The following is a 27,829-nucleotide window of genomic DNA, read 5'->3' on the forward strand; positions in this document are numbered from 1 at the left end:
CAGGGAATCGAGGCCAAGGAGAAGTTATGCCCAGAATATCAATCAAAAATAGCTCTGATTCCAAGTTCTGCACAGCTCTGACACTGTCCCAGAGAACTATTATGAAACTGTACATTGACATCTCCAAAAACCTCCCATGTCCAGCAAACCAAGAAAAACACACATGGCAGCTTTTCCCCACATCATAATGAAAGTGGTCTTTTAGCAAAAATTCATAACCAAGCAGAATTCTGCTAAATAAGATAGCTATTTATTTGGGAAGTGATTCTTGCTGACTCCCAGACATTGGAGCTGGTAGATTTCTCCCCGTCACTCACTGGTCCTTTCTCCCTGTGTTACAGTGAATATTGAGATAAAGATAGATAGGCTATTTGAGTTCATCGGCTTTAAGCTATCAAAGGCAAACCCCGTCTGACGTCCTTTCTGATTTTTTGAGTGTGTGAACTCTAACATTTATTCAAATATTCACTAATCCAGAAAGATTTTCTGGAGAAGACAGATGATGGCGTGCTGAAGGTAGATGCCAAGACAGACTAAGGCAAGAGTCAACAATTAAGATAGATGAAGTTGGCACCACTTACTGGATTTGACCATTTGCAACAAAGATTGCGTGGGTTGTTTTCTAACTTGGGATCACTTTGTGGCATATTCCATTTTAAAGAGGAAATATATTGCCTAAAGGAAAGAGGGAGGAAGGAAGAAAACAAGTGCTAATTTTTAGGTGTAACAAGGAGAGCTTCCATAGTCAGGACCTGGAAGCTCTCCAGCGTCCAGCGGGCTCCAGGAAACTCAGGGGATTGTCATGGTATTAGAGCCAGTCTGAGGTGCCAAAGTCAAAATAGGCCACGCTGGCCATCGTCAAGGCCCAAGTGGGAGCGTATGTAGGTCACTTACATGTTTTGAATTTAGACAGGCCCGGTTTACACAATTCTTTTACGATTAGGCTCCCGAGACACTGAGTGCTCTGAATTGCTTGAACGGTGCTCGTATCACAGTATGCAAAGAGGAGTGCACCATCCACTTGAAAGGCGGCCTGAGTTGCTCACTGTGCGTCCAGGAGGCAGGTGGGGGCCTCTGTGCGGCAACTGGCCTTGCCCAGCGCGACGCTGGCACTTCCCCTGGAGAATGTTTGGAGCTGACAAGGGAGACTCCAGAGGACAAGCATCGTCTTAGCGGCACTCAGTAAACACTATTTTAAGGCAAGGAAAATAATAAAAATAGAAACTAGTGCTCACAAGCCCTGGAGTTTAGTCCCACAAGTGTTTGTTGAACACGTGCCATGACCTAGCGTGGGAAGTTCAGGAGGCATAGAGGGGAAGGCGTGGAGACACCAGGCCCAGTTTACACCAGGGCCTCCGATGCCCTTCTCTCCTACATTAACACTGTTTTCCCCACACTTCACATCTCCTTTCTGTTCGAATGCTTCTGTTTTACTCTCTTCCAGTGTTTCCAGCCTCCCACACAGAAATGCACATGACAAGGGGGACAGATTGGCTCCAGCGGAGAGCCTTGTGCCCAGCAAGAACTCATGCCTCTAAGGAAGGACCAAATTAGCGACATCACAAATTAGCTTTTTGTTTTTACCAGCTGCTACCGTTAAGTTCTTATTTAATGAAAGTATTTACTTTTCCATAAATACATGTAAATTCTCTGCCTCTCACTTGTCATAGCCAAAGAAAGCTCTGTTGAGCGGTAATCAAGGAACAGAGCTTATTTCAAACAAATCACTGAAATTGAAAATACCAGTGTAGGCAAGACCTGCGAATTCACCAATTGCTCTGCCCATTGTCACTTTAAAGTTGTCACCAGAATTTATTTTAATTAACAGTTCTTTCATTTACAAAGCAATATGCTTATGGTGAGAGAATCAGATCCATTGTTTATAAGATCGTTGTAGCAACCAAGAAAGAGTCAGTCCATGTTTAAAACCCTCTGGGGGTTTCTTGTGACCTTTAGAAGGGCTCATTTCCACTCTACCAGTCTGGTCACCTGTGCCCCCATCCTGGTCATGGTGGCTCCCTGACCACTCCCTCCATGTCGCCCAGCCCTGCCTCATCATCCACACACATGGCTTCGCTTTGTTACCATGGCCTTTCTCCATCTCTGAGATTTCTGTATGGCTGGCTGGTTCCTTTTCCATCTCTCCTCTGGAACAGAAGCCCTGTGAGGGCAGGGGTCCTGCCCATCTAATTTCTAGTTTTGTGTCCAACACTTAGAGAAGGGCTTGGCATGCAGTAGAGCCATGGTAAATTTGGATTAAGAGAACGGGGCAGGGGGGGTGGTTATGCAAATCAGATAAGGATTTTTGCATGTTGCTCCGTGCATAGCAAGGACCCAACATGTAAGTTTGCTGTCTCTCCCTCCCCACTTGCCTAAGCCCAGTGAATTGAAGACTGACTTAATCTATGAGGTTCTTCCTTCGATTATTAGCATGGCGTTTGAGTACGCTGAGTACAGTCAACCATACTTGGGTGAGTGCAAAGAAGCCCTCCCTTCTCATTCATTTAAGTATAATGTAACTTTTTTTTTAATCTGATTTTTCAGGCTGTCCTTGCTGGAAGGAACCATGATTTGGCATTTTCCCTTCCTGCTCTTGAGCACAGTGACTTTGCCCTCTGTGTGCTCCCAGTTCAACCCTCTGTCCCTCGAGGAGCTGGGCTCGGACACTGGCATCCAGGTCTTCAATCAGATCATCAAGTCGCGGCCTCATGACAACATCATCATCTCCCCACATGGGATCGCGTCGGTCCTGGGTATGCTGCAGCTGGGGGCCGATGGCAAGACCAAGAAGCAGCTCACCACGGCGATGAGATATGGTGTGAACGGTGGGTGTGCCCCCCCCCCCAACCGCTCGGGAGCAAGGGGCTGGGAAAGGTCATACTGGTGCGCCAGGGGTAGGGGCAACCTCTTGGTGAGGAGGGGAGAGGTTTGGAGGAGCCGGGGGCTTCGTGCCAGCCATGGGGCCCTCAGTGCCCTGGTCTGCTTCTCCATGAAGTGGAAGCACCCTGTCTCCGCACTTGGCGGTGTCCCACGCTGGTTCTGTCCCCTGGGCCTGTGTTCTCAATCCGGCCTCCTGCAGGCCCACCCCGCCCAAGTCCCAGGCCCCTGCTCCTGTTGTCACGCATGAAACTCCCGTGCGAGCTTGCCATTTGCTCACCTGTTGGAAACAAGGAACGGGCGGGTTCTTAGAACACACTGTTCTGCCCCCCGCCTGGAAATTCAGCAACTCATGGTGAATCACGGCTGAAATTCATGGCTTTTTCCTAGGGTGATCCAGGCTCTCTCAGTGTACAATTCCAAAATAGCAACCCCTGGGGTTTTGTTTTGTTTGTTTGTTTGTTTGTTTAATGCAGAGCCACATTAATTTTTAGTCATTATTTCTGAGGTATTTCATGAGCCACATTAATTTTTAGTCATTATTTCTGAGGTATTTCATGATACCAGCCTGTTGACCACCCGGGCCACCCTACCCTCTTGTCCTCCGGAATCCCTAGCTGTCCCATGTAGAGCATGCCTTCAGCGTGCAGATGTACTGGTCCTCAGAATGGCCTCTGAGGACTCACACTACCAGTGCAACCGCTAATGAAGGGGGCAGGTATACTTGGGACAGTGGAGGACAGTCTACGTGATCCTGCTCTGCGGTGTGCAGAGCGCGGGGCCTACGCACACGGTGCTACCACCTGGCCTTGGAAGTGTCTCCCTGCCCTTGTTGTTCTCTTACTTGGAACAAGGAACTGCTTCAGAGGATGGGGTGGAGGGGTATGAGAAGTCACATTTAAAGCCCCCTGTGGTTGGGGATGCTGGTGCAGACTTGTAATCCCAGTTCCTGGGAGGCAGAGATAGAAGGATCATAGGTTCAAAGCCAGCCTTAGCAATTTAGACCCTCAGCAACTTTGTGAGATCCTGTCTCAAAATAAATAAATAAATAAATAAATAAATAAATAAATAAATAAATAGCAAAGAGGCTAGGGGTGTAGTTCAGAGGTAGAATGTCCCTAGGTTCCATTCCCAGTGCCAAAAATTTTTTAAAAGCCCTTTTGTGGGCATGGGAAAGCCTTCCCTGTGTTTATTGAAAGCTCAGGAAAACCTGTGTATTCAGTGACTATCAGCCCTTCAAAGACAGTCAAGGTGACTCCAGCAGGATGTCTTAGGACAGTGTCACTGTGAAAAGACCCAAGCCATTAGAAGGCTCTGTACTTCAAGCTCTCTGTAGAAACACATTTCGTCCTTACCACTTATTTTTCCTCTTCTTCATGCTTTAAAACTAAATGGAGCATGTATGAATGGCTCGTGTAAAATAAAGCTTATGTTGCCATAAAATTAATTTCTTTACTTTTTGAGCTTGATATCAAGTAAAAATCACATTGTTCTGGTTGGCGGCACATGGCAATTTTTAACAGTCTTCTGAATGCTGATTTTATTCACTCCCTCCCCCCGCCCCAATAGGAAAAAGAAATCACATTGTTAAATCTCTGGCAGGAAAGGAAGTAGTGCTTATGGTTGTTAGACAAGAGAGAGAATGAACAAGGATGTGTCGATGCCCCCACGGCTGCAGAGCCGAGGAGCGCACCAGCGTTCATGTTGACCTGGTGCCCAGACGGCTACCAGGACAGTGGGTTCTGCCCTGGGAAGGTGTCGAGGGCACCTGAACGCAGCTGCTTTTTTTCTTTCTTTCTTTTTTCTTTTCTTTTTTGTGGTACTGGGGTTCCTGGAAGCCCTTCTACCACCAGGCTACACTCCCAGACCTATTTTATATATTTTTTATTTGGAAACAGGGTCTCATAAGCCAGCAAGGCTGGCTCTGAACCAGCGCGATCCTCCTGTCTCCACCTCCCAAGCGGGGAGATTACAAGCATGCGCCACCATGCCCGGCAAACGCAGCTGCTTTGACGCGGAAGTACAGTGACTTTGAAGAATGTTCATAATTTATTTTATTTTTATTTATTTATTTATTTATTTATTTATTTTATTTTTTGGTGGTACTGGGGTTCCTGGAAATCCTTCTACCTCTGGACTACATTCCCAGACCCACTTTTATATTTTAATTGGAAACAGGGTCTCTTAAGCCAGTGAGGCTGGCTTCGAACCTGCGCGATCCCCCTGTCTCCGCCTCCCAAGCGCGGGGATTACATACGTGCGCCACCACGCCCGGCTCATAATTTATTTTAACTCCATGTCTTTTCTTAAGAAATGGGCCACTGACAAAAGAGTATGTGGTCTCTTGCTACTCCTACTTTTTCCTTACTTGTTTTTCCCATACAGGGGACTAAACCTAGAGGTGTTCTACTTCTGAGTTACACACTTTTTAGTGTTTATTTTGAAACAGGGGCTCACTAAGTTGTTGAGTCTCGCTAAGTTGCCGAGGTTGGCCTCGAATCTGTAATCCTCCTGTCTCAGCTTCCTAAGTACTGGGATGACAGGCGTGCACCACCATGCCCAGCACTTATACTATTCGTGTGTGTGTGTGTGTGTGTGTGTGTGTGTGTGCGCGCGCGCGCGCACAGTACAGGGGATGGAACATAAGATTATTCTACCTCTGAGCTACATACCCAGCCCTATTTTTTATTCTTTATTTTGAAACAGGGTTTCTCTAAGTTGCAGAAGACCTCACTAAGTAGCTGAGGCTGGCTGTGAACCCGCGATCCTCCGGCCTCAGCCTCCCAAGTACTGGGATGCACCACCATGCCTGGCTCTATTACTGTCCTTATTTGCCATCATACAAAGGTTTTATTTTTTTTAAGGTCTTTATCTAGTTCTTACATAAATATTCCCGTTTTCTGATTTCTCCGGCAGGAGTCGGTAAAGTGCTAAAGAAGATCAACAAGGCCATTGTCTCCAAGAAGAATAAGGACATTGTGACAGTGGCGAACGCCGTGTTCGTCAAGAATGGCTTCAAGATGGAAGTGCCCTTTGTGACGAGGAACAAAGATGTGTTTCAGTGTGAAGTGCAGAACGCCAACTTTGAGGACCCCGTCTCCGCCTGCGAGTCCATCAACGCGTGGGTTAAAAACGAGACCCGGGGTGAGTGGCCGCAGTGCCCTGCATGAGGGTGCGCCTCGTGAATGCCGGGGTGACTAGACTCCAAGGCTCTGAGCTGTGTCTGCGAGGGCGCAGCCCTTCCTGCCAGCGGCAGACTGACCCATCTGTCTTCCTCGCAGGCTCTGGAACTCAGTCTGCCTCCTCCTTCCCCTCCCAGGCTGCCGCTGCTCACTGCGCCCCGCCAGGGTTTCTCCCAGTAGCTGAGGCCGCAGAGCTGAGCTCAGCCCCGCCACCTCTCTCCCTGCCCATCTCCCTATGGGCAAGGTCTCCAGGGTCCTTGTCTGTCCATCGGCTCCTGTTTTGAAGTTTTTCTTGCTAATCCTTTTTTTGCGCCCGGCGCTCCCCTAGAACTTCCTTCTCTTCCTTTGGTTTCTCTCCTCCCCTCCCAGGCTCAGTTTCTTCTTCCCCAGCCCCGGCGCCCTTCGTGGTGGGTGATGTCTGGCCTGTGATTAAGCCTCTTACCAACCCCTCCCCTCATCCGCTTCCCACATCTCACAACGTCTCCTCTTTCATTAAAACGGAGGAGATGTCCGCCGCCGTCAGTGTTTTAAACCTGTTGATTTGCAAACTGCAGGTCTCTGCGGAAGGAAGCATCGGGAGGAGCCGTGGAAGGAAGCATCGGGAGGAGCCGTCCGGAGAGATAAAGGAATGTTAGTGCAGCAAATACAGAGAGCCTGAATTCATTGATCAGAGAGTTAAAGTAGTAGGAGTGGAAGCCAAGAGGCTGAACAGGGAGAAGCCAAAAGATAAAACTGGGGGGAGCCGGGTTTCTCCAAGTGTAGCTCCGGGCGCGCGTGCATCACAGTTACCTGGATGTAAGATTAGATGACTAATCCCTGGACCCCGACAAACCGAGTCAGAATCTCGGGGGAGGAGCTAGCAGCCTCCAGTCCGCCTCCGCCACCCCATCACCCTGCTCATACAGCGGGGCTGTGAGGACGCAGAAGGAACCAGCCACATGTTGGAAGAAGAATGATCCGGGAAAATGGAGGAGACCTAGACTGGTTTGGGCCCATCCATAGCATCCCTTCTCAATGGCTGTGCAGTCCAGCCTCCCTTCCTGCAGCCACGAATGGGGCAGGAGGCCGGCAGCGGGAATGGCCAGTGGCGTCCCTGGGCCCCGGGAGCCCACCGGCGGCAGGTGCACTCAGGTCTGCTCGCTGGTCCTGAGTCCGGCTGCGCGACTGTAATGTCACCGCACCGCCTGGGCTCTCTTACTTGGGAAGTGGCAGCGTGAAATCCATTAACGTGGCATCAGGTTGTCAAGGCACCTGGCAGGGAGGGGAAAGCAGGGAGCCTCGAGCCGTGCTTTGCAACCCTATCAGAGCCCGCACCTTCCTTTAAACAAATGTTCGTAATACTCTCTTTATTGCCCTAAAATGAAATTCATGGCTCCCACACCCGAGGCACACATACGCACATTTTTTAAAAAGTGAATACAATGCCAAACCCTAACACAGGGGAAAAGGAAAGAAAAGCAATTTATATATGTAGTTCCTAGCTAAGCCCTTGGGCACGGCTACACTTGAATACATAATGAAATACCAGGCTCTTAGAATAATGGTGAACTGGCAGCTACAAGAGCAGACCAAGACAGGTTCAGCCCACTGATGACACAGAAGCCCCGAGCCGCGTTCCCATCGCTGATGCCGCTCCTTCTATTCTGTGGCAAAACTCCTGGCAAATTTCCAAGCAAAACAGAGTTACAGGCTCTGTTTGATCTGATTTGCACAATAGTCTCATTCCTGACAGATGTAGTGTACATTAAAGGTACAAATCTCTATATGTGTGTGTGTACATGTGTGTTTGCATGGTGGAGCGGGTAAGGTCCTGGGGCTAGATAATTATAAGCAAGCCTATCAGTAGCAGACATGTGGGGCAGGCACTAGAGAGTCGTGCAAGAAGCAAGGGCAGTTTCCCACCACCTGGGACACTTTGAACACTGTAGGGCACGTAGCCTTTATGGCCTCTGGCACTAAATCAAAAATGCTCCCACCAAGCTGGGTGTGGTGGCGCACGCTTGTAATCCCCGCGCTTGGGAGGCTGAGACAGGAGGATCGCGCAGGTTTGAAGCCAGCCGCGCTGGCTTAAGAGACCCTGTTTCCAAATAAAAATAAGTCTGGGAGTGTAGCCCAGAGGTAGAAGGGCTTCCAGGAACCCCAGTACCACCAAAAAAAAAAAAAAAATGCTCCCACGAACCTTCATACAGTCTGGGCCTGGAAGATCTTGTAGAGTTCACCCCGTAGAGATGGTGGTCGCTTCCCCGCAGAGAGGGAGAGCCAGGCCCGAAGGCACTGGCTGTGCAGCCTCAGCGTCTACAGACACCCATGTGCCAGCCACGGAGCCCCTCGCCCCCCACCCCGTCTCCCGCCACACTCCCCGGACAAGCGTCCGCACCCGGAGGCTTTCTTCTGCTTCCCCGCATCATGGCTGCACCTCCGTGAGCGCTGTATCACTGAAGCACAGGGGTTCTGAGTTTGGAGCTCCATGCCGCCAAGCACTTACCAGCTGGGGAACTTTGGGCCAGTTTCCAAATCCCCTGTACCTCAGCATCTTCATCTAGAAAACGGAGGTGTCGTGGTGATAGTTATGAGATGAATTATAATGACACGAAGGCCGTTGTGAGGATGTGAATAGTGCATATGAAACGTTTAGCAGAAGCCTAACGCCTAGGAAGTGCTTCAGACGTGAGGCCGGGCACGGCGGCATGCTCCCCAACCCCACTTCTTAGAAGGCTGAGACAGGAGGAGCAGGTTAGAGGCCAGCCTCAGCAACTTAGCGAGACAGTGTTTCAAAATTAAAAAAAAAAAAAAGATTGAAAACAGCTGGGGGATGTAGCTAAATGGCGGAATGTCCCTGGCTTCAATTTTCAGGAACACAAAGATAGAAAAGAAAAAGAAAAACTTGAGTTTCTGGCCAGTGTTGAAGCCTGGCATGATGGCGCATGGCTGTAATCCCAGTACTTGGGAGGCTGAGATAGAGGATCACAGATTCTAGGCCAGCCTCAGCAACACAGTGAGACCCTATTGCAAAATAAAAATAAAAAGGCCTGGGAGTATAGAATGCTCCCCAGGCATTCTATTGGGTTCAAACCCAAGTTTAAAAAAAAAAAAAGTGTGAGCTGTTTTTATAGCTATTAGCTCAAGTAACACTTCCTTGAGGACCCCCTCTCTCCCAGGCCTAAGTGGCTGAGGCCGTCCCTGAACCGCGATCCTCCCATCTCTGCCTCCCGAATGCTGGGATTCTGAGATTGCGCCCCCACGCCCGGCTCGGAGGTGTTTTCCCAGGTCGCTGTGTCAGCCTCCACCCTGTCTAACCCACAGCTCTTTGAGGCAGGGCTCACTTTTGTCTCCTTATTTAAGAGTGTTCCTGGCACATGCGGGGTAGGGCGGGATCCGAGGATGGATGGGTGATAGATGTGCATTCCCGGCAGTCGCTGGTGGCAGGTCTCCCGTGCCTCCCTGTCACTAAACGATTTCCATAAAGGAAAAACCTTCATAAACCTTCATTTTTCTCGTTATTTCTCCATACCTCCTTATTGTGTGTTTGTCCTAAAAATATAAATTGGAGGTTGCAGCATTATTATTATTATTATTATTATTATTATTATTATTATTATTATTATGTACTGATAATCTGCAAAGGCCAGCTCTGTACCGAACTGAACCATGGCTGTTGACAGCAGTTTCCCTCCAGGGCCGGCTGGGGCGGCGTGGGTGCCCCCTTGTGGAAGCAGCGAGCAGTGAGCACTGTCCGCACAGGGCGGGGCAGGGAACCTGTGTTGATTCATCACGGCTGCTTTTGTTCATTGTACACCAGGAGCTTTCTGATCTGTATTTAGGAAGGCTTAATGCTCTTTCTGCTGATTAGACCTCTGGATTCTGCAGAAGCTATTTATTTTATTATCACCTTTTGAAGTATTGTATCTCGCATATATGGCATGCACTGCTTTATTGGGCTAAAAAATGCAGTCAACTTATAGTAGCTTTGTATATAAGCACGCAGCTTTGTATATAAGCACGCTCACATAGCTTTATCTGAAAAGGCCAAGTAAAAGAACCCTCAGTGGAAAACCATGACTGTGCATGCCTGTAATCCCAGCTACTTGAGAAGTGGAGGCAGGAGACTCGCTAGTCCGAGGCCAGCCTCAGCAACTCAGCAAGGCTCTGTCTCAAAAAGAGCTGAGAGCTTGCCTAGTGGCAGCACACTTGCCTAGCACATGCAAACCCCTGGGTTAGTCACCAATATAAAAAAGAGAGAAGAAAGGGAGGGAGAGAAGAAGAGAAGAAGAGAAGGAAAACCCCAAACTTCAACCACAGATCCCCCTTCAGAAGGACCTTGTAAACACCTTTGAGAAGTTGCCTTCACTCCTGATGCAAATAAAGTGGGCCATTCTGACCTCCCTCCAAAAGCACTTTTCTCCTCCTCCTCCTCCTCCTCCTCCTCCTCCTCCTCCTCCTCCTCTTCCTCCTCCTCCTCCTTTTTCTTCATCATCATTATTATTATTACTATTATTACTATTTTTTTGCCATACTGAGGATGGTACCCAGGGGCATTGTACCTCCAAGCTACACCCCCAGCCCTATATTTTAGTCTTTTTGTTATTGTTTTGGAAACAGGGTCTCACTGAGTTGCAAAGGGCCTCTAAGTAGCTGAGGCTGTCTGTGAACCACCATCCTCCAATCTCAGCCTTTCGAATGCTGGGATCACAAGCGTGCATCACCATGCCCAGCACTTTTTTTTAGTTAGGAGGTCTCTAGGCCCACCTTGATTCTTTTTATCTCTGTGATATCAGGACCTAGCTGGATGCCTGACCCGAAAATCTAAATACCAATGTCCAGTTTCAGCTCTTTCTACCCTAGTTGTGAGGCCGTGTGACAACCAGGGATTCCAAACAAATCATCAACAGTTCTGAAATCTTAAGAGATTTCCCTTGATAACAGCTCATAGACTGCAGTGTTTATTTCTGACTGGCCTCTCTACTGTCTTTTCCAGTGTCCGATTTCTAGCTTGTTTTCAGTGTTTCTTGAAAATTTTAAATGTGAATGAGAAAAGAAATTAGCGGTTGTAAAAGGATGTTTTCACAAGTTTCTTTTAAAATCCTTTAAAGATCCCTTGATCTCTCATTCTGCCTAATCAGCAGCTGCCGTTTGTCCTCAGACTGGCTGTGCCCGTTCTAAACTCTTTTTCTTGTTGGTTTTTCGACTTCCCAGGCATGATCGACAATCTGCTGTCCCCGGATCTCATTGACAGCACGCTCACCAGACTGGTCCTTGTCAACGCGGTGTATTTCAAGGGTTTGTGGAAATCGCGGTTTCAGCCTGAGAACACGAAGAAGCGGACGTTCGTGGCGGCTGATGGGAAGTCCTACCAAGTGCCCATGCTGGCCCAGCTCTCTGTGTTTCCGTGCGGTAAGTTCACGCAGGCCGGGCCTGATCTAGAAGGCGCTGGTGGCTGAAAGGCTCTGGCATGCTCTAACTCGGGGCACATCTCACTTTTATTTAAAAAAAGAAGAAGAAATGAGGGGCAGGCTGGGATCCGGGGAGGCAGAATGTTTAAATAGCACAAGATTAAGTCTTTGTATTATGCACAAAGGTTATGGGTATATGTATGTGTATATAACATACATAGGCTTTTTTGGTTGAAAACTTAAAAGACAAAAGTATAATTCATAAAATAAACATAAATGAGCAATTAAACATATGTAAGCATTAGCAACTCATCATTGCCAATCTTACATTGCCAAATTAAAAAGAAATATAAAGTCGAGCGTGGTGGCACATGCCAGTAATCTCAGTATGTGGGAGGCTGAGACAGGAGGTCGCAGGTTCGAGGACAGCCTCAGCATGTTGTGAGACTCTCATCAACCTAGCCAGACTCTGCTTCAAAAAAAAAAAAAAAAAGGCTGGGATGTATCCTGGAGGTGGAATGCCTCTGGGTTCCATCCTCAGTACCACAAAAAAAGGAATGTAAAAATTAAATTTCTTTCTCATTATAAATCTCTTTTAAAACCCAGCATGCTTGTAAATCCCAGCTTTTGGGAGGGGTCATGACAGCCTCAGCTACTTAGTGAGACCCTGTTTCAAGATAAAAAATAGAGCTGGGGTGCAGCTCAGAGGTCGAATGCCCCTGTGTTCCATCCCCAGTATCACAAAATAAAATAAAACAAAACCCAGTTGTGGCTCTGATGTGAAGGAGGCAAGCCCCTTGAACATGGGTGTCAGTAGGGCCCCTTGGTCTGAAGGGTTTCCCCCTGTCCAACACTGTCACTCCAGGGAAATTACTCTCCAAAGAAAGTTGCACCCCAGCAAACAAACAGAAGCCAGACACAAAACTCTGGCCGCTTTTTATATCTGTGGTTCTGTCTCTTCAGATTCAACCAACCTGAGATTAAAAATATTTATAAAAATTGCCTGTTCAGGCACGGTGGCTCACACCTGTGATTCCAGTACCTGGGAGGCTGAGACAGGGGGCTTGTAGGTTCGAAGACAGCCTCAAACTTATCAAGACCCTCAGTAACATAATATTAAAAAAAAAAAATAGGGTTGAGGGTGTAGCTCCGAGGTAGAATGTCCCTGGAGTCCATCCATAGTACCAAAAAAAAAAAAAAAAAAAAAAATGCACATACAGTCTTTTTTACTTTTCATTGTTCCTTGAACAATACATATGGTATCACAACCAAACTATTTATATTGCATTTTTATTGTATTAAACATTGTAAGTAAACTAGAGATGATTTAAATTATTCAGGAGAATATAGTAGGTTATATTCAAATACTTTTATCTTTTTAGACAAGGGATTTGAGCATCTGTAGATCTGGGGGATCTTTAGGAATCCTGAAACCAATCCTTTATGGAAACCAAGGAATGAGTATATGGTATAAGACATATGATAATTTGATTTAAATTTACCTGCATGAAGCTGGGCATGGTGGCGCACGCTTGTAATCCCAGCATTTGGGAGGCTGAAACAGGAGGATCGTGGTTCGAGGACAGCCTCAGCTACTGCTTAGTGATGCCCTTTGCAACTCAGTGAGACCCTGTTTCAAAATAAAGAATAAAAAAAAAATAGGGCTGAGGTGTATCTTGGAGGTAGAATGCCCCTGGGTTTCATCCCTAGTACTACAAAAAATAAAAAATAAAAATAAATTTACCCGCATAGAAAAATTAGACAATACATGTTTGATTTTAGAAAACATGTTTTGAAACAGCAGATGCTGGTTAAATTTATGTAAAATAGGCTTAGTATATTCCTACATCTGCATACCTGTGTCTTAGAGGATGTTCACAGCAGAAGGATTTCAAATAATTTTTTTTATTTGAAATTGAAATTTCTGTTAATGTGAGCATTCATCAGTTTTACAGGAAGGGAAAAATGTCCCCAATGTTGGCCACCATTCCCACGACACAGATTTTCTAAATCTCTCTTTACTGAAACATACTCGATCTGGTGCAGTCTTTTTCCTCCTCTATAAGTTAGGCTTTATGTGGCCAATGTACACCTGGACACATGGGTCCCCAATGCTTTGCGTGTCCAGGACACATCGACTTCAAACAGCTGACCGTGCCCCCGGCTACCTGAGGGCTGAGCTTAAGCTGTGGCTCGTGGGGGCGCCATTGTCAGTCACCTTCCCCTTGCTTCCCCATCCCCTGTTAAGCTTCTAGGGGGAAAATTGCCAAAATCTTCAGCCAATAAATACTTCTTAAAAATAATATGAAGCCAGGTTTGTTGGTGCACACTTATTATCCCAGTACTTGGGAGGCTGAGACAGGAGGAGTGCAGGTTCACAGCCAGCCTCAGCAACTTAGACCCTGTTTCAAAATAATGATTAAAAAAAAAAAAGAAGAAGAGCCAGGGGTGTAGATCAGGGGTCGAATTCCCCTGGGCTCAATCTCTAGTACCGTATATACATACACAGAAAGATAATATGTGCTTAAAAGCCCCATGGAAAGGTATTATCGTAAGCAGCTGAGCATAATAAATGCCTCCTTTTACCTGAAAGTGGTTTCCACTCTTGAGTCCTCCCCCACCTCCCTGTCTAGCGCTGGGCTGCCCGAGAGGAGTTTGCTGAGATGCTCGTGCCACCCCCAGCTACCCATGGCCTACAGCATGTGTCGGGCATTTCCTGGACCTCAGAGACAGATCTGTTCTTGGTCACTTTGCTAAAACATTACAATTCAGTTTATCTATCTTTTAACTTTTTCCAAGATGCCATCAGATTCACTTGGCAGCCTGTAGCAGAGAGAGTGGAAAATAAGAGGAGGAGAAATCCTTTCTGACTTAGAGCCCATAAAGTTTAAATACATCAAAGACAGATAATTTTCTATTAAAAAATGAAGACTTTAAAAATTTTTTTTTAGTTTGAAGTATATTTCATGCTCACTGCAAAATCAAACAAAGCAGTACATAAAGCAGGAGGAAAAGTTTCCCTGTAGTCCTATTTCCTAGGATAAATCTCCCTACTGAGCGCTGTGTACATCGTTGGAGACCTTTTCTATAGATGTGCTATTTCATAATCTGCTTCATTCACTAGAGAGTACATGATGAGAAGCTTTTGTCAACTCAGGAGGATTTGCTAATTATCAGCTACGTAGTATTTCATTGGTGTAAACTTACCATAATGTCATCCTGATGTCCGCTTACTTTCCCCACCACAATAAACAGCATTACAATGAGTATGTTTTTGTTGTTATTGTTTTTTGTTGGGGTGGGGAGAGGACTGAACCCAGGAGCATTCTACCTTTGAGCTATACCCCAGCCCTATTTTATTTTTTTATTTGAAAATGGGGTCTCACTTAGTTGCTGAGGCTGTCTTCGAACCTTTATCCTTCCTGACTCAGCCTCCCAAACACTGGGATTACAAGCATGCATCCCCACACCCGGCTTATAATGAATGTTCTCATATGTACATTTTTAGATACTTGATCAGTTACCAGCTAACTTGTTGAAGGAGGAATTGTTGAGTCAAAGTTGTTATGATTCTGTTTTCCATATGCTTATCAATTTGGATATTAGGGACTTCATTCCAAAGAAGACCACAAAGAATAACTGGACTTAAATTTCCAGCCTCCCTTCTTCTCTGAGTTTCCAGTGCATCCTGACCCACCCATGTTACTTCTCTACTTGGTTATCTGTTAAGTTCTAGTGTCCTCGACCCAGGGTACATCTGGTTCTCCCGTTAATCATCTTTAAGCAGCAGCCGCCTCCTGTTTTCACCCAGCTACCTCTGCACACCTCCTGCCCCCTCAGCTTTCCTTCCCAAACTCCCCTTAGATTTCAGTCTAGAATATAGACAACTACGTGTAGCAAATCTATTTGCTGTTGTTTGAAAATGTATTTCAATTCTACCAAAGTGCTGTCTGAACAGTTTCTTAAGAGCAAAGAAAATCCATAAAGTTACTGATAGTAGGAGGTTATTAGAGGGACTTTCATTTATAAAGCTTTCCTAATGCTAAATATTTAAAATATTCTCTTTGATTTTATATATGAAGAAGAATTCTTAACATTTCCATGAGCTTAGCTGTCTCCTCCCTTGTAGAACTTAAAGTATGGTAGAGGGCTCTCCAGGAAAATTGAATCATCCCAAGAGTACCCCTTCTGGGAAATTCTCAGATTGTCTTCACATATTTAACATTTGACCGCTCATTTATTACTTCTCATTAAAAGATTGGTTAGTGACCTAACATTTAAGAAGCTATTTTACAAAGTTTCTTACATTGATAGGTGGGTGTTTTTTTCTATGTCCCACACTGTGCTGAGCACTCAAATGTCTAAGTCAATTTTCATGTAAGGTAGGTGCTATTATCATAGCATTTCACACATAAATTGTTATGACAGGGCTTGAGTATAGAATATCCCCGGAAAGGCTTGTATATTGACCATGCGCCAATGTTCACAGGTGCAATAATGGAATCATGAGGGTCCTAATCTCATCAGTGGATAAATCCACCAGTGGGCTCATAATTTGGATTTATTGGGTGGTAATTTAGGCAGCTCGGGTGTGGCCATAGGGACTATCTATTTGCCCCTCATTCCTCCTCTTGCTCTTTTTGCTTTTCACCGCTATCCATGAGCTCCGCAGACATGACCTGGCCTAACATGGACTAAAACCTCCAGAACTATGAGCTAATAATTATTCCTTCCTCTGAGTTGTGATCATCAGGTATTTTGGGTCACAGCAGTGAGAAGGCCGATGGAAACATAAATAAAAGTTTGGAGACAGGAAAATAAAAGTTTGGAGCTTTCCAGAATCTCAGAGCTAGCGTGCTGTGGCTTTGAATCCTATTTACCTTAGCACTGGTTCTCTATAAAAGGGTGCTGGGAAAGCCGTACCGTAGAGACCAGGTGAAAGGAGGAGTGTGGTTAATCTCTCAGCTCCTCAAAAAAAGCTAAGCCTGGTACGGGTGGAGGCACCTGGCCGACGCTGGTCAGATGCAGATGTAACACAGATGTGAGGGACTGCATGCTAAGTGGCTAGTGGTTGTCAGTGTTACTAATCAGCAATGGCGTGTCCTGTCATGGTCGGGCTATCCAGTGACCAGACGTGCCACCTCCTTGCCTTTCACTGTTCATTCATAAGCTCCGTCCTTCTTAACAGAACAGCAAATCTTTCTAGAAGCAACAAATGCCTCCAGGTCCTAAGTTTATGCCCTAGAGCAATAATTTATTAACTGCTTGCCAAACTTCACGGTTTCTAAAAATTAGCTCCCACAGAGTAGGAACTTAATGTTTTCTTCAAGGATTGAAGGGCTCATTAGGAAGGGTTTTTTTTTTTTCTCACTTTTCCATTGATTTTTCAGTTTCCACCGAGACCATTTTATTGCTCAGGCTAAAAGTAAAGATTAAGAGTCCTGACTCATGGGTGGCCCCAAGGCAGAAGCCACTAGAGTAAGAGTGGATGCCAGTCCTGAGCCAAGGTGGGCGCCGGTTCCTAAACCATCTTGCAGCCTTCTGCAGCGTGTGCAGCCAGGAGAGATCGGGTAGCTCTGCAGGTGCCGGTATCTTCTTCCCTCAGGAGAGACGACTGACATCCCAGAGCATCAGATGTTCTAATAGCATCGGTGTTGCAGCCTCTGTTATGGCTCAACGTGTTGATTCTGTCACAGAGCTCGCCTCTTTCTCTCCCTCACTGTCTTTCTCTTCCTCTCTCCCTCTGTCTTCTTCCTCCCAACCCCGTGTTCCTGGACAACTGGCTTGTTGAAGTTACCCACTGCAAATGCAGTGAGAGCAAAGGTCATCCTCCAAAGGACAGTCCAGGGGAGCCCACGAGTGAATCTCGCTTTCTCTTTTCTCCTTAGGAGTGTGTAGGAGGAGAAGGGCACCAGCATTCATGGGCGCAAACCCTGGGCCAGGCCTTACACAATTTTTTCTTGTTTAATCACCTCACACTTTAATCTCAATAGCTCCATTCTGTTCACGAGGAGACCCAGAGGGGTTCAGTTAACCTCACCAAGGCCACAGAGTCCGTAAACAGTTGGGAATGCTCAACGAATCATTTCAGAAAGCCACCACAAACCTAGAAATGCTCGCGTTCCATCTAGTTCATTTCTGTAATCCTTTTTATTTTGTGTCTGGTTTAAGATTCCTTGGGATTCCCAGGCATGCTCTGTGGGAAGAGTGTCCTCTGGGGTGTGTGCGGTTAAGGAGGAGTAAGGCCTTTCTGAGCCCCTTGTCGTGAGCTGGGCCGCTAGCTGGCCCCCTTTGTGGCTGTTTTCATCCACCCTAATCAGGGATCACTCAGTTGCTGCTTACTGTTTTCTGTTATCATAACAAGATACCTGAGACTGGGTAATTTATAAAGAAGAGAAGTTTATCTGGCTCAACATTCTGAAAGCTGGAAAACCCAACAGCGTGGTGCTGTCAGCTGCTCAGCATCTGAGAAGGGCGTCAGTGGTGAGACAGAGCAGACATGCCTGCTTAGGTCTCTCTTTCTCTTCTTGTAAAGCCACCATAGCCATCATGGGAACCCACTCATAAGCGCTCATCTAAGACCTACACCTCCAAACGCCACCTACAGGGGAACTGGGGCATTAAGTTTCTAACATGAATTTAGGGGACACATTCAAACCATATCACTTGAAAATATTCTGAATATTGTTTATGGAATAAAATACTCCTAAAATCAGATTTTTCTGGGAAATGTGGGTATAACTAGAGTTAAACTCTTTTCTTGACTTTAGAATGTCTTAGAGCCTTGAAAGCACAGGCATAGATTATGAATCTGCAAGAAGATTGAGTGTCCATGCTTCATAAACTGACTAGAATATGTAATTGTGGAGTACCTAATGTCTACAGAGTATCTATCTTTTGGGTAGAATGTGCTCTAGATAACAATCTGAGATATGCTGTCTAAAACCTTTTTCTGTGTGTGTGTGTGTGTGTGTGTGTGTGTGTGTGTGTGTGTGTGTGTGTTTGGAGGTGCTGGGGATTGAACCAGGGGAATTCTACTTCTGAGCTCTATACTCTCAGTTGTTGTTTTTTTTTTGTTTGTTTTGAAATGGGGTCTTGCTAGGACACCGAGAATGTCGCTGTGTTGCTGAGGCTGTCCTCAAACCTATAATCCTCTTGTCTCAGCCAACTAAGTACTGGGTTTACATGTGTGCACCACCACACCCAGCCTAAACCATTCTTAAGGTTTCACTAAGAGACACGAATACCATAAAATATCCATAAACTTTATCTTGAAGTAGGTACAGATTGAAAAGGGAGTTAGGTTAGTGAAAGAGAAACACAAGTACTTTTTAAATTGTAGCCTTCTCCTGTAAAAATAAGGCCGGTTATATCTACCACTATAGGTAATAAAATTATATTGTTATGAGATTCCTGCTAAATCAGATTTTAGTTGTTCTTATCACAAAAATAAATAACAACACTCCCCGCAAAGGGAATATCTGTGTGAGATGATGGCTATATTAATTTGTTTCACTATAGTAATTATTTTGATACCTTTATGTATCTCATAATAACATGTCATATATCTTAAATATATACAATATGACTTATGTGTAAAAAAATAAATGAAAAAGTGGTTCTGAGGCAGCTTGAATTCATTCTTTCACTCACATAAAGGTCAGCTTCTTGCCAAGTACTGTATTCTGTACAGTACGATCTAGTTAAATCCCTCTCGACAGAATTGAAGTAAGGTTAGTGATGCCCAAAGGCATTCTGTCTAGACCGCAGAAGGAGAATTCTGCACCAGGCAAGGAAGGAAGGAATTGTTGTCCTTACCTTTGTCCTGAGGGAGCTGTTTCTAGAAGAGGGAGGAAGAGAAGAGGAAACTGGATTGCTCTTCCCTCCAGAACTCCCCACTCCAGGCACCAGCAAGAACACTTACTTACCCTACATGCCCTTATAGAAGTGCTCGAGGAGATGCTGAGCCTGCCTCTGATTTCTCTAGGGTCTACCAGCACCCCCAATGACTTGTGGTACAACTTCATTGAACTGCCTTACCACGGAGAGAGCATCAGCATGCTGATCGCCCTGCCAACCGAGAGCTCCACCCCCCTGTCGGCCATCACCCCTCACATCAGCACCAAGACCATCAGCAGCTGGATGAGCAGCATGGTGCCCAAGAGAGTGCAGGTGGTCCTGCCCAAGTAAGTGGCCCCTGGCCTCAAGGAAAACCACGTGGCGTTCAATTAGTAGCTGTCGTGTTGGATCCCAACAGAGGCTACAATACAGCGCATTAGGAAGCCCATTCTGTTTTGCAAAAATTGCATGTCAGAAATGTGAGGCTGAGCTTTTCCAGAAGCTTTCTTTCAAACCCACTAGGTGGTAGGATAATTATATGGTAGGATAAAGATAATGAGAGAGAGATCGCAGCCTTGATCTTTACACATCTCCGTGACAATTCTTAACATGTATCATTCTGTTCAAAAAACTGAAAAGTGCATGCATATCCTCATGTAGCATGGGTAAAGATACAGTAAAGTTTAACCCATTAAGTCCCACTATCCCAGATATGGGATATCTATAAACACTTTAATCGAGTCAGGCGTAGAGACACACACCCATAGTCCCAGTTACTTGGGAGGCTGAGACAGGGAAGACCTCAGGTTTGAGGCCAGCCTCAACAACTTAATGAGGCTCTCAGCAGCTTAGTAAGACCTTGTTTCAAAATTGGAAAAAAAAATGGGGCTGGATGTATATCTCAGAGGTAGAACACCCCTGGGTTCAATATCCAGTACAAAAAATAATAATAATAAAACACTGAAATTGAGCGGACAATAGACCACTTATGGTGACTTTTGAAATTATTTAAAGATCTATTATTTTGAGAAAAGCAATAGGTAAATTATTAGAGCATTTGAGAAAATGTGTGTCTATATATAATATATATTATAAAAATTATAATCGATGAGCTCTAGGTTATGGTTTCTGGCCTGTTTTAATGCACCTGTGTCAATTTCATTGAAATAGCCACAGAATTGAAAACTTGGTACTTGCTGGCTTAAGGGAGGTCTGTGTATTTTGATAAGGATCTTCACTTCAGTTATTTCTTCAGCTTGACTTAGAAGTTGCTGATGACCACGGCCCAGATGCCAAGTGATAAATCAATATGTGGGAAGCACGTAGGCGGAATTCTAACATTAGCATTTAAAGGTGTTCTGTTATTATCTTGCCCCCTTATTTTTCTATCATACCCTAAGAGCAATATAGGGATGGATTCTGAGCTGTTAGTTAGAACTTGAGACCAAGGGAAAAGTCATCCCAAGTTCTATGAAAATCCTGATTTCTCAGAGGTCAAATAATGCTTTGTCCAGAACTGTGAAGCAGGCCATGAATGCTGTCACCTTCCTATGAATTGTTCAGCACCGCCCTTCTTCAGAGCATCTAAGAACCCAGGCCTCCGTGGAGGCGGACAGGCTAGCAGCTTATGATCGAGAGTCATGGAGTTAAGTAATCAGTGATACACTTACAAGTATTAGATCTCCCACACATATACACATATGTGTGTATACATATATGTGTGTATAAATGTACATATACATATGCTTACACATACGCACATCTATGTATATTTGTAAGTGTGCCTTGTTTGTAAAATTAGCCTGTAGGTAAGTACTGGTTATAAGTGAAGCACATGGCAGCACTGTGACTCTCAGTAGGTAAAGAACAGGTAAGTTGCAGGTGAGCTCCAATCTTGAAAAACATCCTCTCCTGTTAGGCTCAATAGCTGACATTTACATGTATGTGGCCCCAAGCCAGGTTGGCCACAAATACCCAGAAGACTCCTACTTCAGTTTGACGGTAAAATACTTTCAGAATCGCAGTGTGCACTGTCAGGACGATAGCTCTTTTGACCGTGTCCAAATCTAAAAAGACAATGGTTCCTATGGCAACCAAGATGGTACCTCTTAAGTTGGATATGGGCAAGAACTGTAAATATTCTGGAGTATCAGAAACTTGGTTACTCTGTGCTCCTATACTCGAGTATGAGAGAAGGGCTTTTGCAGGTCTTCCGAAGTGTGGACACAGGACGCCTGTTGTACTTGAGGGTGAGAACAGCCATACTGCTCAGAATCTTAGGAGGCCTTCTAACACTTGTCAGTCTGATAACTCAGCAATTGAAGAATCAAAGCTATTAGCCAGCCGAGTGAGACAGGAGTTCGTTTCTACTTACCTGGTGTTGAAGTCGTCATCCCAGTACTTGAGAGACTGAGACAAGAGGATCACAGGTTTGCAGCCAGCCTCGGCCACTTACTGAGGCCCTCTGCAACTTAGTGAGACCTATTTCCAAATAAAGAGTAAAAAATAGGGCTGGGGATGTAGCTTGGAGGTAGAATGGCCCTGGGTTCAATCCCTAGTACCAGAAAAAAAAAAAAAGTTAAGTCACAATTCAGACTGATCTTCAAATCTTTAAAAAAAAATCCACTTATAAACATTGTATCACGTATAGTCTTGTGATTCACCCGCCTCTATTTTCTGTTTTCATGTAGGTTCACAGCCGTGGCGCAAACAGACTTGAAGGAGCCACTGAAAGCTCTTGGTATTACTGAGATGTTTGATCCATCAAAGGCGAATTTTGCAAAAATAACAAGTATGTACAATTTAAAGCCTATTCTTAAAAAAAATATTATGAACTGAGTCTGATTTGTTTAAAGAGAAAGAATCCCGGATTAGATGTGTGCTGCCCTAAAACTGTCCATGTTTAAATATATAATCACCAAATGATGCTACTGACCATCATTACTCAAATCAGCGTATGTCATTCATCCTACATTTCACGTGTACATTTTGCACAAAGCCCCAGTGACTATACAGCTGAAGAAGCATTTCACTACTGCCTCTGTTACCTGGAAACTTGACTTCTAATTAGATATTAGACCGAGCATGAATGGTGGTGCAAGCCTATAATCCCAGTACTTGAAGGGCTGAGACTGGAAGATCACAGTTGTTCAAGGCCTGCCTCAGCAAATTAAAGGTGCTTTCAGAAGCTTTGTGAGATCCTTTTCAAAATAAAATAAAATAAAATAGGGTAGAGGTATGTAGCTCAGAGGTAGAATGCCCCTGGGTTCAATCCCCAGCACCCTTTTCACCAAAACAAGGTAATAGTTTCTCTTTGTTTTCAAATGCAGAATTTTTCTTTGAGTTTGAAAAAAAATTAAAATGTTTGATCTCTCAAATAACTTTGCTTACTTCCACTGAGCCACGGTAGGCATGCACTACATCCATATATGTATTGCGCCATTTTATTGCCTAATCAGAATAACATAAATTCAGATGAGTATAATTAGCGCTTCTCTTGGCCAGAGTTAACAAGGCCATCCCTGGTATCGAGCCCTTTTGTTTGCCAGTCTTTGTAACTTTTCCTAGAGTTATGTTTCAATGGTCAGTTCTTTGCCTTCCAAATTTAGAACACAGAAACCTCCTTCCAAATAAAAGCCATGGCTTGAACATTTTCAGTACTCCAGTTTGTATTTTTCCCCTTGCCTGGTAAGAAATCAGTTTGCTGCCAACCCCTGTTGCATGCGGGTGAACACCTGAGCACCTGTTGGGGGGCAGTGTGACTCCCCTGGTGAGACACTCTGGACCACAGTTTCCCCATCTGTCAGTGCCATCCGAAATCTTATTTGGTTCTCACATTCTGAAAAAAATAGTATTGTCTTGCTTCTGGAAAACCGGGCTTTCTTTTTCTAAGCTCTGAATAAAAGCCCTAGTAATTGTGTTGAGTTGCTCAGAGGCACTAAAACATTTGGGGCCTGGGCCTCTCCTGAAAGTGTGCGTCACAGTTCACTTAGCAGAGGCGGCATCTCACCACCAGTGACATTCACCTGCGGCCTCCAGTCTCAGGGACCGTTGGGGGTCACTTATCTGGACACCTTTTAAGAACTGGAATTTGCCTTGGCATTGAGGTGGCTCAACTGCTGATTTGGTTTTATTTTCTGGAAACAGGGTCAGAAAACCTTCACGTTGCTCACATCTTGCAAAAAGCAAAGATTGAAGTCAGCGAGGACGGAACGAAAGCTTCAGCAGCAACAAGTAGGTGCCGGGCCACGCGGAGGGCTGGTGCCAGTTAGGGACGCAGACGTGAGCAGGTTTATTCATCAGCCCGGCGAGCGTCGGCGCAGCCCTGCTTCCCGCCGGGCACTGGGGGTTGACCCTCAGGAGACAGCAGTCAGTACGGACAGACCAACTGTTTCATGAAAGAAAATCATTTTAGTGAGTAAAAGAAATCCCTCTAGGGCAGGAGTCAGCATAGTCCTGCAAAGAGCCAGACAGTATACATTATGCATTTCAGCTCCACGGGCCACACTGTCTCCAGGACAACTTCTCAAGACTATCATTACAGCATGAAAGCAGCCCCAGACTGTGCAAGTGAATGGGTATGGCCCCGTCCCAATAAAACTCCACTTATAGACACAGGCTTTGCCCTGTGGACTTGGCCTGCAGACAGTAATTTGCTGACCCCTCCTCTCAGGAGAATAATGTGCTCTGGCTTCTTATGGGAAGAAAAAGCCAATCGTCAGATCAAAGCATACAATAACAGCAAGTCCTTAAAGGAAAATAGCCAGTTGGGTCTCTCCAGGGCTGAGCGCATCGATGAGCATCCATCTGTCCAGTTGCAGTAGGATTGCTGTGCAGCCTTCCTCGATAATCAGAGTATCCACATCTGCTCTGGCCTCAGTGGCAAAAACAGAACCGTCTTGAGTTAGTTCATCCCCTGCCCCTAACTTTCCATGTGAGGTTGGAAGAAGAGGCTGTGAGCTCATAAAGCCAATAGCTAAGCTAGACTTGCAGCTGGATCAAATATTTCTACCCATACTCCAGCCGGTACCATTTATACTCATAATACGTGCAATTGGCTTGTTGGAATAATTATTTTCAGATTCCTCTAAAATGACATTTAAGATGAAGACCTAAGCCAGGCACAGTGCCGCATGCCTGTAATCCCATTACTTGAGGCTGGGACCCAAGGATTGCAGATTCGAAGCCAGCCTGAGCAACTGAGCAGGACTGTTTCAAAATTAAACAAACATAAAATAGAGCTGGGCTCTATCTCAGAGGTAGAAGGCCCCTGGATTCGATCCCCAGTACCACAAAACAAATAAAGTAAAATAAAAGGCCTAGAAGAAGAGGTTCAGAGTTTTTTATATGACCTGTGCCTTTTCCAGGTGATTATAAGTGACACTTAAATTTCTCCAAATTGTCAACCAGTTTTGCCAACTAATAACCGAGATAACTAAAAAATGTGTGGGGCTCCCCTGTGCAAAATGAACATATGAGCCTCTTACTGAAAATGTATTGAGAATTTCAAGGCCACCGCAGAGTGCCAAACCCAGGGGCTGCGTGTCACCACCCTGTCTTAGTCAGGTCTGGCTGCTGTTCCAAATGCCACAGACGGGACTTGAACAGTGGAGATCCACTTTCTCGTGGATGCAGAGGCTGGATGTCCAAGCTCAGGATGTCTGTAGGTCTGGCTTCTCCCGAGTTCTTTCTCCTTGTCCTGTGCTCATGTGGGCTTCTCCCTACACACACATCCCCAGTGTCTCACCACCTTCTAAAAAGAACAGCATTCTTGTTAGATTAAGGTCTCACCCTTCAGTGCTCATTTGTCCTTAATAGCCCCCTCAGGAGTCCTTCTCCACATACCATTACATTAGGGAGTGGGGCTTCAGGCGCTGGGTTTGGGGAGGACACAGTTCAGCCCATAACACCTGCTGGCTACTCACTTTTGACAGCCCTGGGTGGAGTGGTTTGCCCCAGGATAACTGCGGGTAAACCTTTGTAACATCACACCAAAGTCATCAGTCCCTTCCAGGGGTTTGAGGAAAGGGACAGAAGCACTGCAGCTCAAGACGCACACTGAGCCTCCTTGTAGCCTCGTCGCGGGCTTGTTAGATGGGAGCCACCGTTGGTAAGCATGGTAGCTTAAGCAGGTCTAAAAGCCACAAGCCTGAGCAGGCTTGCTGCCTGAGTCAGATAGATGCCTCTACCTCCTAAAGTGGTCGGTCTAGACGAGCGGTCCATGTCGCCAATGCAGAGGAAGCCGGGATGGTGTGCCGAAGGAGGCGGCCCAGGCAGAGCAGCTGAGAGCTGAGCTGGGCCCTGATGCACAGAAGATCTGGCTAGGTTAAAAGGGACCAGGGGCTTCATCAGCATGGCAGATGGCATGAATAAAAAAACTAGCTGATAATAGCTGTGAATATGCATTGGGTGATCATTTAATGGCAGTCACGGTTCTAAAGGCTATAATATGTTTTATGTCACTTGATCCTCATAAAAACTCTACGAGGACTAAGTGCATTTATTAGCGATGATGGCATTTTTATAGAATAAATGAGACAGTAAGTGTAAAGGGCTGGGCTCAGGTTAGATACTCAATAAATGGTGACCATTGAGGCCATTAGAACACGGCAGCCTGTGAAGCGGGAATTCTGAGCGTCCTCCAATGCCGGTGTCTGGGCCCCCCAGCTTGCCACCTTGCTGGCTTCGGGCTGGCATCTAACATGGGTCCTTCTCTTCCCACAGCTGCGATTCTCATTGCAAGGTCATCGCCTCCCTGGTTTATCGTAGACAGACCTTTTCTCTTTTTCATCCGACATAATCCTACAGGTAAGTCATTCTCCTCATCCCATTCTTCACTGTTGGTTAGAAGTCAGAAAGGTATCTTGCAGCCATAGTCCTGCCTGCCCACCAGCATTCCCCTGAATCTGTTTTCCTCCCATCACAAGAACAAAAACTTTGAATAATATGACCACACGCACTGAAGACGCAGGAAGATCAAGGCTGTGTATGCAGAGTGTGATGAGATCTTTTAAATACTCAGAGCGTTTTAGGTTTAGGGAAAGTGGTGGTAGTTAACATATCTAGAACTCAGCATCCCTTTAAGATACCTTTATATCTCTTGATTTTTCTATATTTTTATGAATGCATGAGTTATATTTTTCAAGAACCTGCATGTCTTCAGTGTTTGAAAGCCCATTCTGTTTTTATGACCTGAAAATTGTTAACTCAGTAGATCTTAGTCCCACAAGTCATGGATTCAAACATGGCTCTGGCCCTTAGCGCCATCTGTAAGGATAACAGTAGTTTCTTCCTACTAAAGTAGTTATGAAATATAAGATTATCTTTGTAGGGATGGTGGGTACATATTGTTACAGAGTAGATCCTGATACATTTTAGCATTAGCTATTATTCTAATCAATAATACAAGATACTTTCTTTTTTTTTTATCTCCTTGTATCTCTAATGTCCTAATTACTATGTTCAGAACTGAATAGACCAATATTAGAGCTTCTAGTCATATGTGGCTACTTAACTTTATTAACTTTCGATTAAAGTAAATTTATTCTAGTAAAGTAAATTTTAAATAAAAATAAATTTATTTAACTAAGATAAAATTTAAATTAAAAGAAGATATAATTAAAATTTTAATTTCTTAGTCATGCCAAGTGCATTTTAAGCAGCCAGTCACCGTTTGTGTCTGTTGGTGCCCATATTGGATAGTGAAGATATGGGCCCTGTCTGCCCTTCATAAAGTTCTGTCAAATAGCACAACTGTGCATTGGGTCAAAGATAGCTCCTTCATTTCCCTTAAAAAATAATACTTTTCATCTTACCAGAAAGACTATTTTTTTAGAGTCATGACGTGTTTCCTTTTAATCCTCTAGGTGCTATCTTATTCATGGGCCAGATAAACAAGCCCTGAAGAGTACACAACAGAAACCACGCAAGGCAAAGACTGCTTTGCTATGAAGAAAAGACTCCTTCCCTACATCTTTCATAGTTCTGTTCAATATTTTTGTACATCATACATCATTTTATCTTTCAAAAGTAGTTCTTAGCGACCGACTCAATGATGCAAGCATTTCTGTTCTGGGAGGTATTGGAGAAGCAAGGGCAGGGTGGCTGGAACACTGTACCCAGGAGCGAATAGAAAGGCTTCAGGATGCTAGGAGATTCTTCAGACTACTGACCAGTTACCTAGGTTAACAACCCTCTTGACTATTTGCTGTCTGTCCAGTTCAGGATATTTGTTGTTTTGTTTATATGTGGCTTTTCAGAAGAAATTTAATCAGTGTGACAGGAAAATGACATTTTATGGTAGCTTTTACTTTTTTATGGAAAAAAATATTATTTGCCTTCTTAATTCTTTTTCTCCACCTCAATCCAAAGTCTTGATAGCAAGCATTATTTTGGGGGTGGAAATAGTGAAATCCCTAGCCTCTGTGTGTGTTTTTGTCGTTGTTGCTGTTGTTGTTTTATATAATGCATGTATTCACTAAAATAAGACTTAAAAACTAACGTCTTGCTAGACAAGGTTTGCTGTCGTGCAGTGTGCCTGTC

At 44.9% G+C, this 27,829-nt stretch overlaps 1 protein-coding gene across 1 annotated transcript; it reads left to right on the forward strand.

Annotated features, from left to right (window-relative positions):
- Positions 1–2,566: 2,566 nt before the first annotated feature.
- On the forward strand, positions 2,567–27,191 carry SERPINE2 (serpin family E member 2; the record flags this gene model as incomplete). Its single annotated transcript, XM_080689845.1, has 8 exons — positions 2,567–2,825; positions 5,794–6,021; positions 11,253–11,450; positions 19,437–19,635; positions 21,979–22,079; positions 23,435–23,521; positions 26,012–26,095; positions 27,154–27,191. 8 exons carry the CDS (start codon positions 2,567–2,569, stop codon positions 27,189–27,191), a joined length of 1,194 nt encoding a protein of 397 aa, XP_080545971.1.
- Between the last annotated feature and the right edge of the window lie 638 nt (positions 27,192–27,829).

The sequence above is a fragment of the Muscardinus avellanarius genome, assembly GCF_963383645.1.
Source record: "Muscardinus avellanarius genome assembly, chromosome: 2".
Classification (NCBI taxonomy): domain Eukaryota; kingdom Metazoa; phylum Chordata; class Mammalia; order Rodentia; family Gliridae; genus Muscardinus; species Muscardinus avellanarius.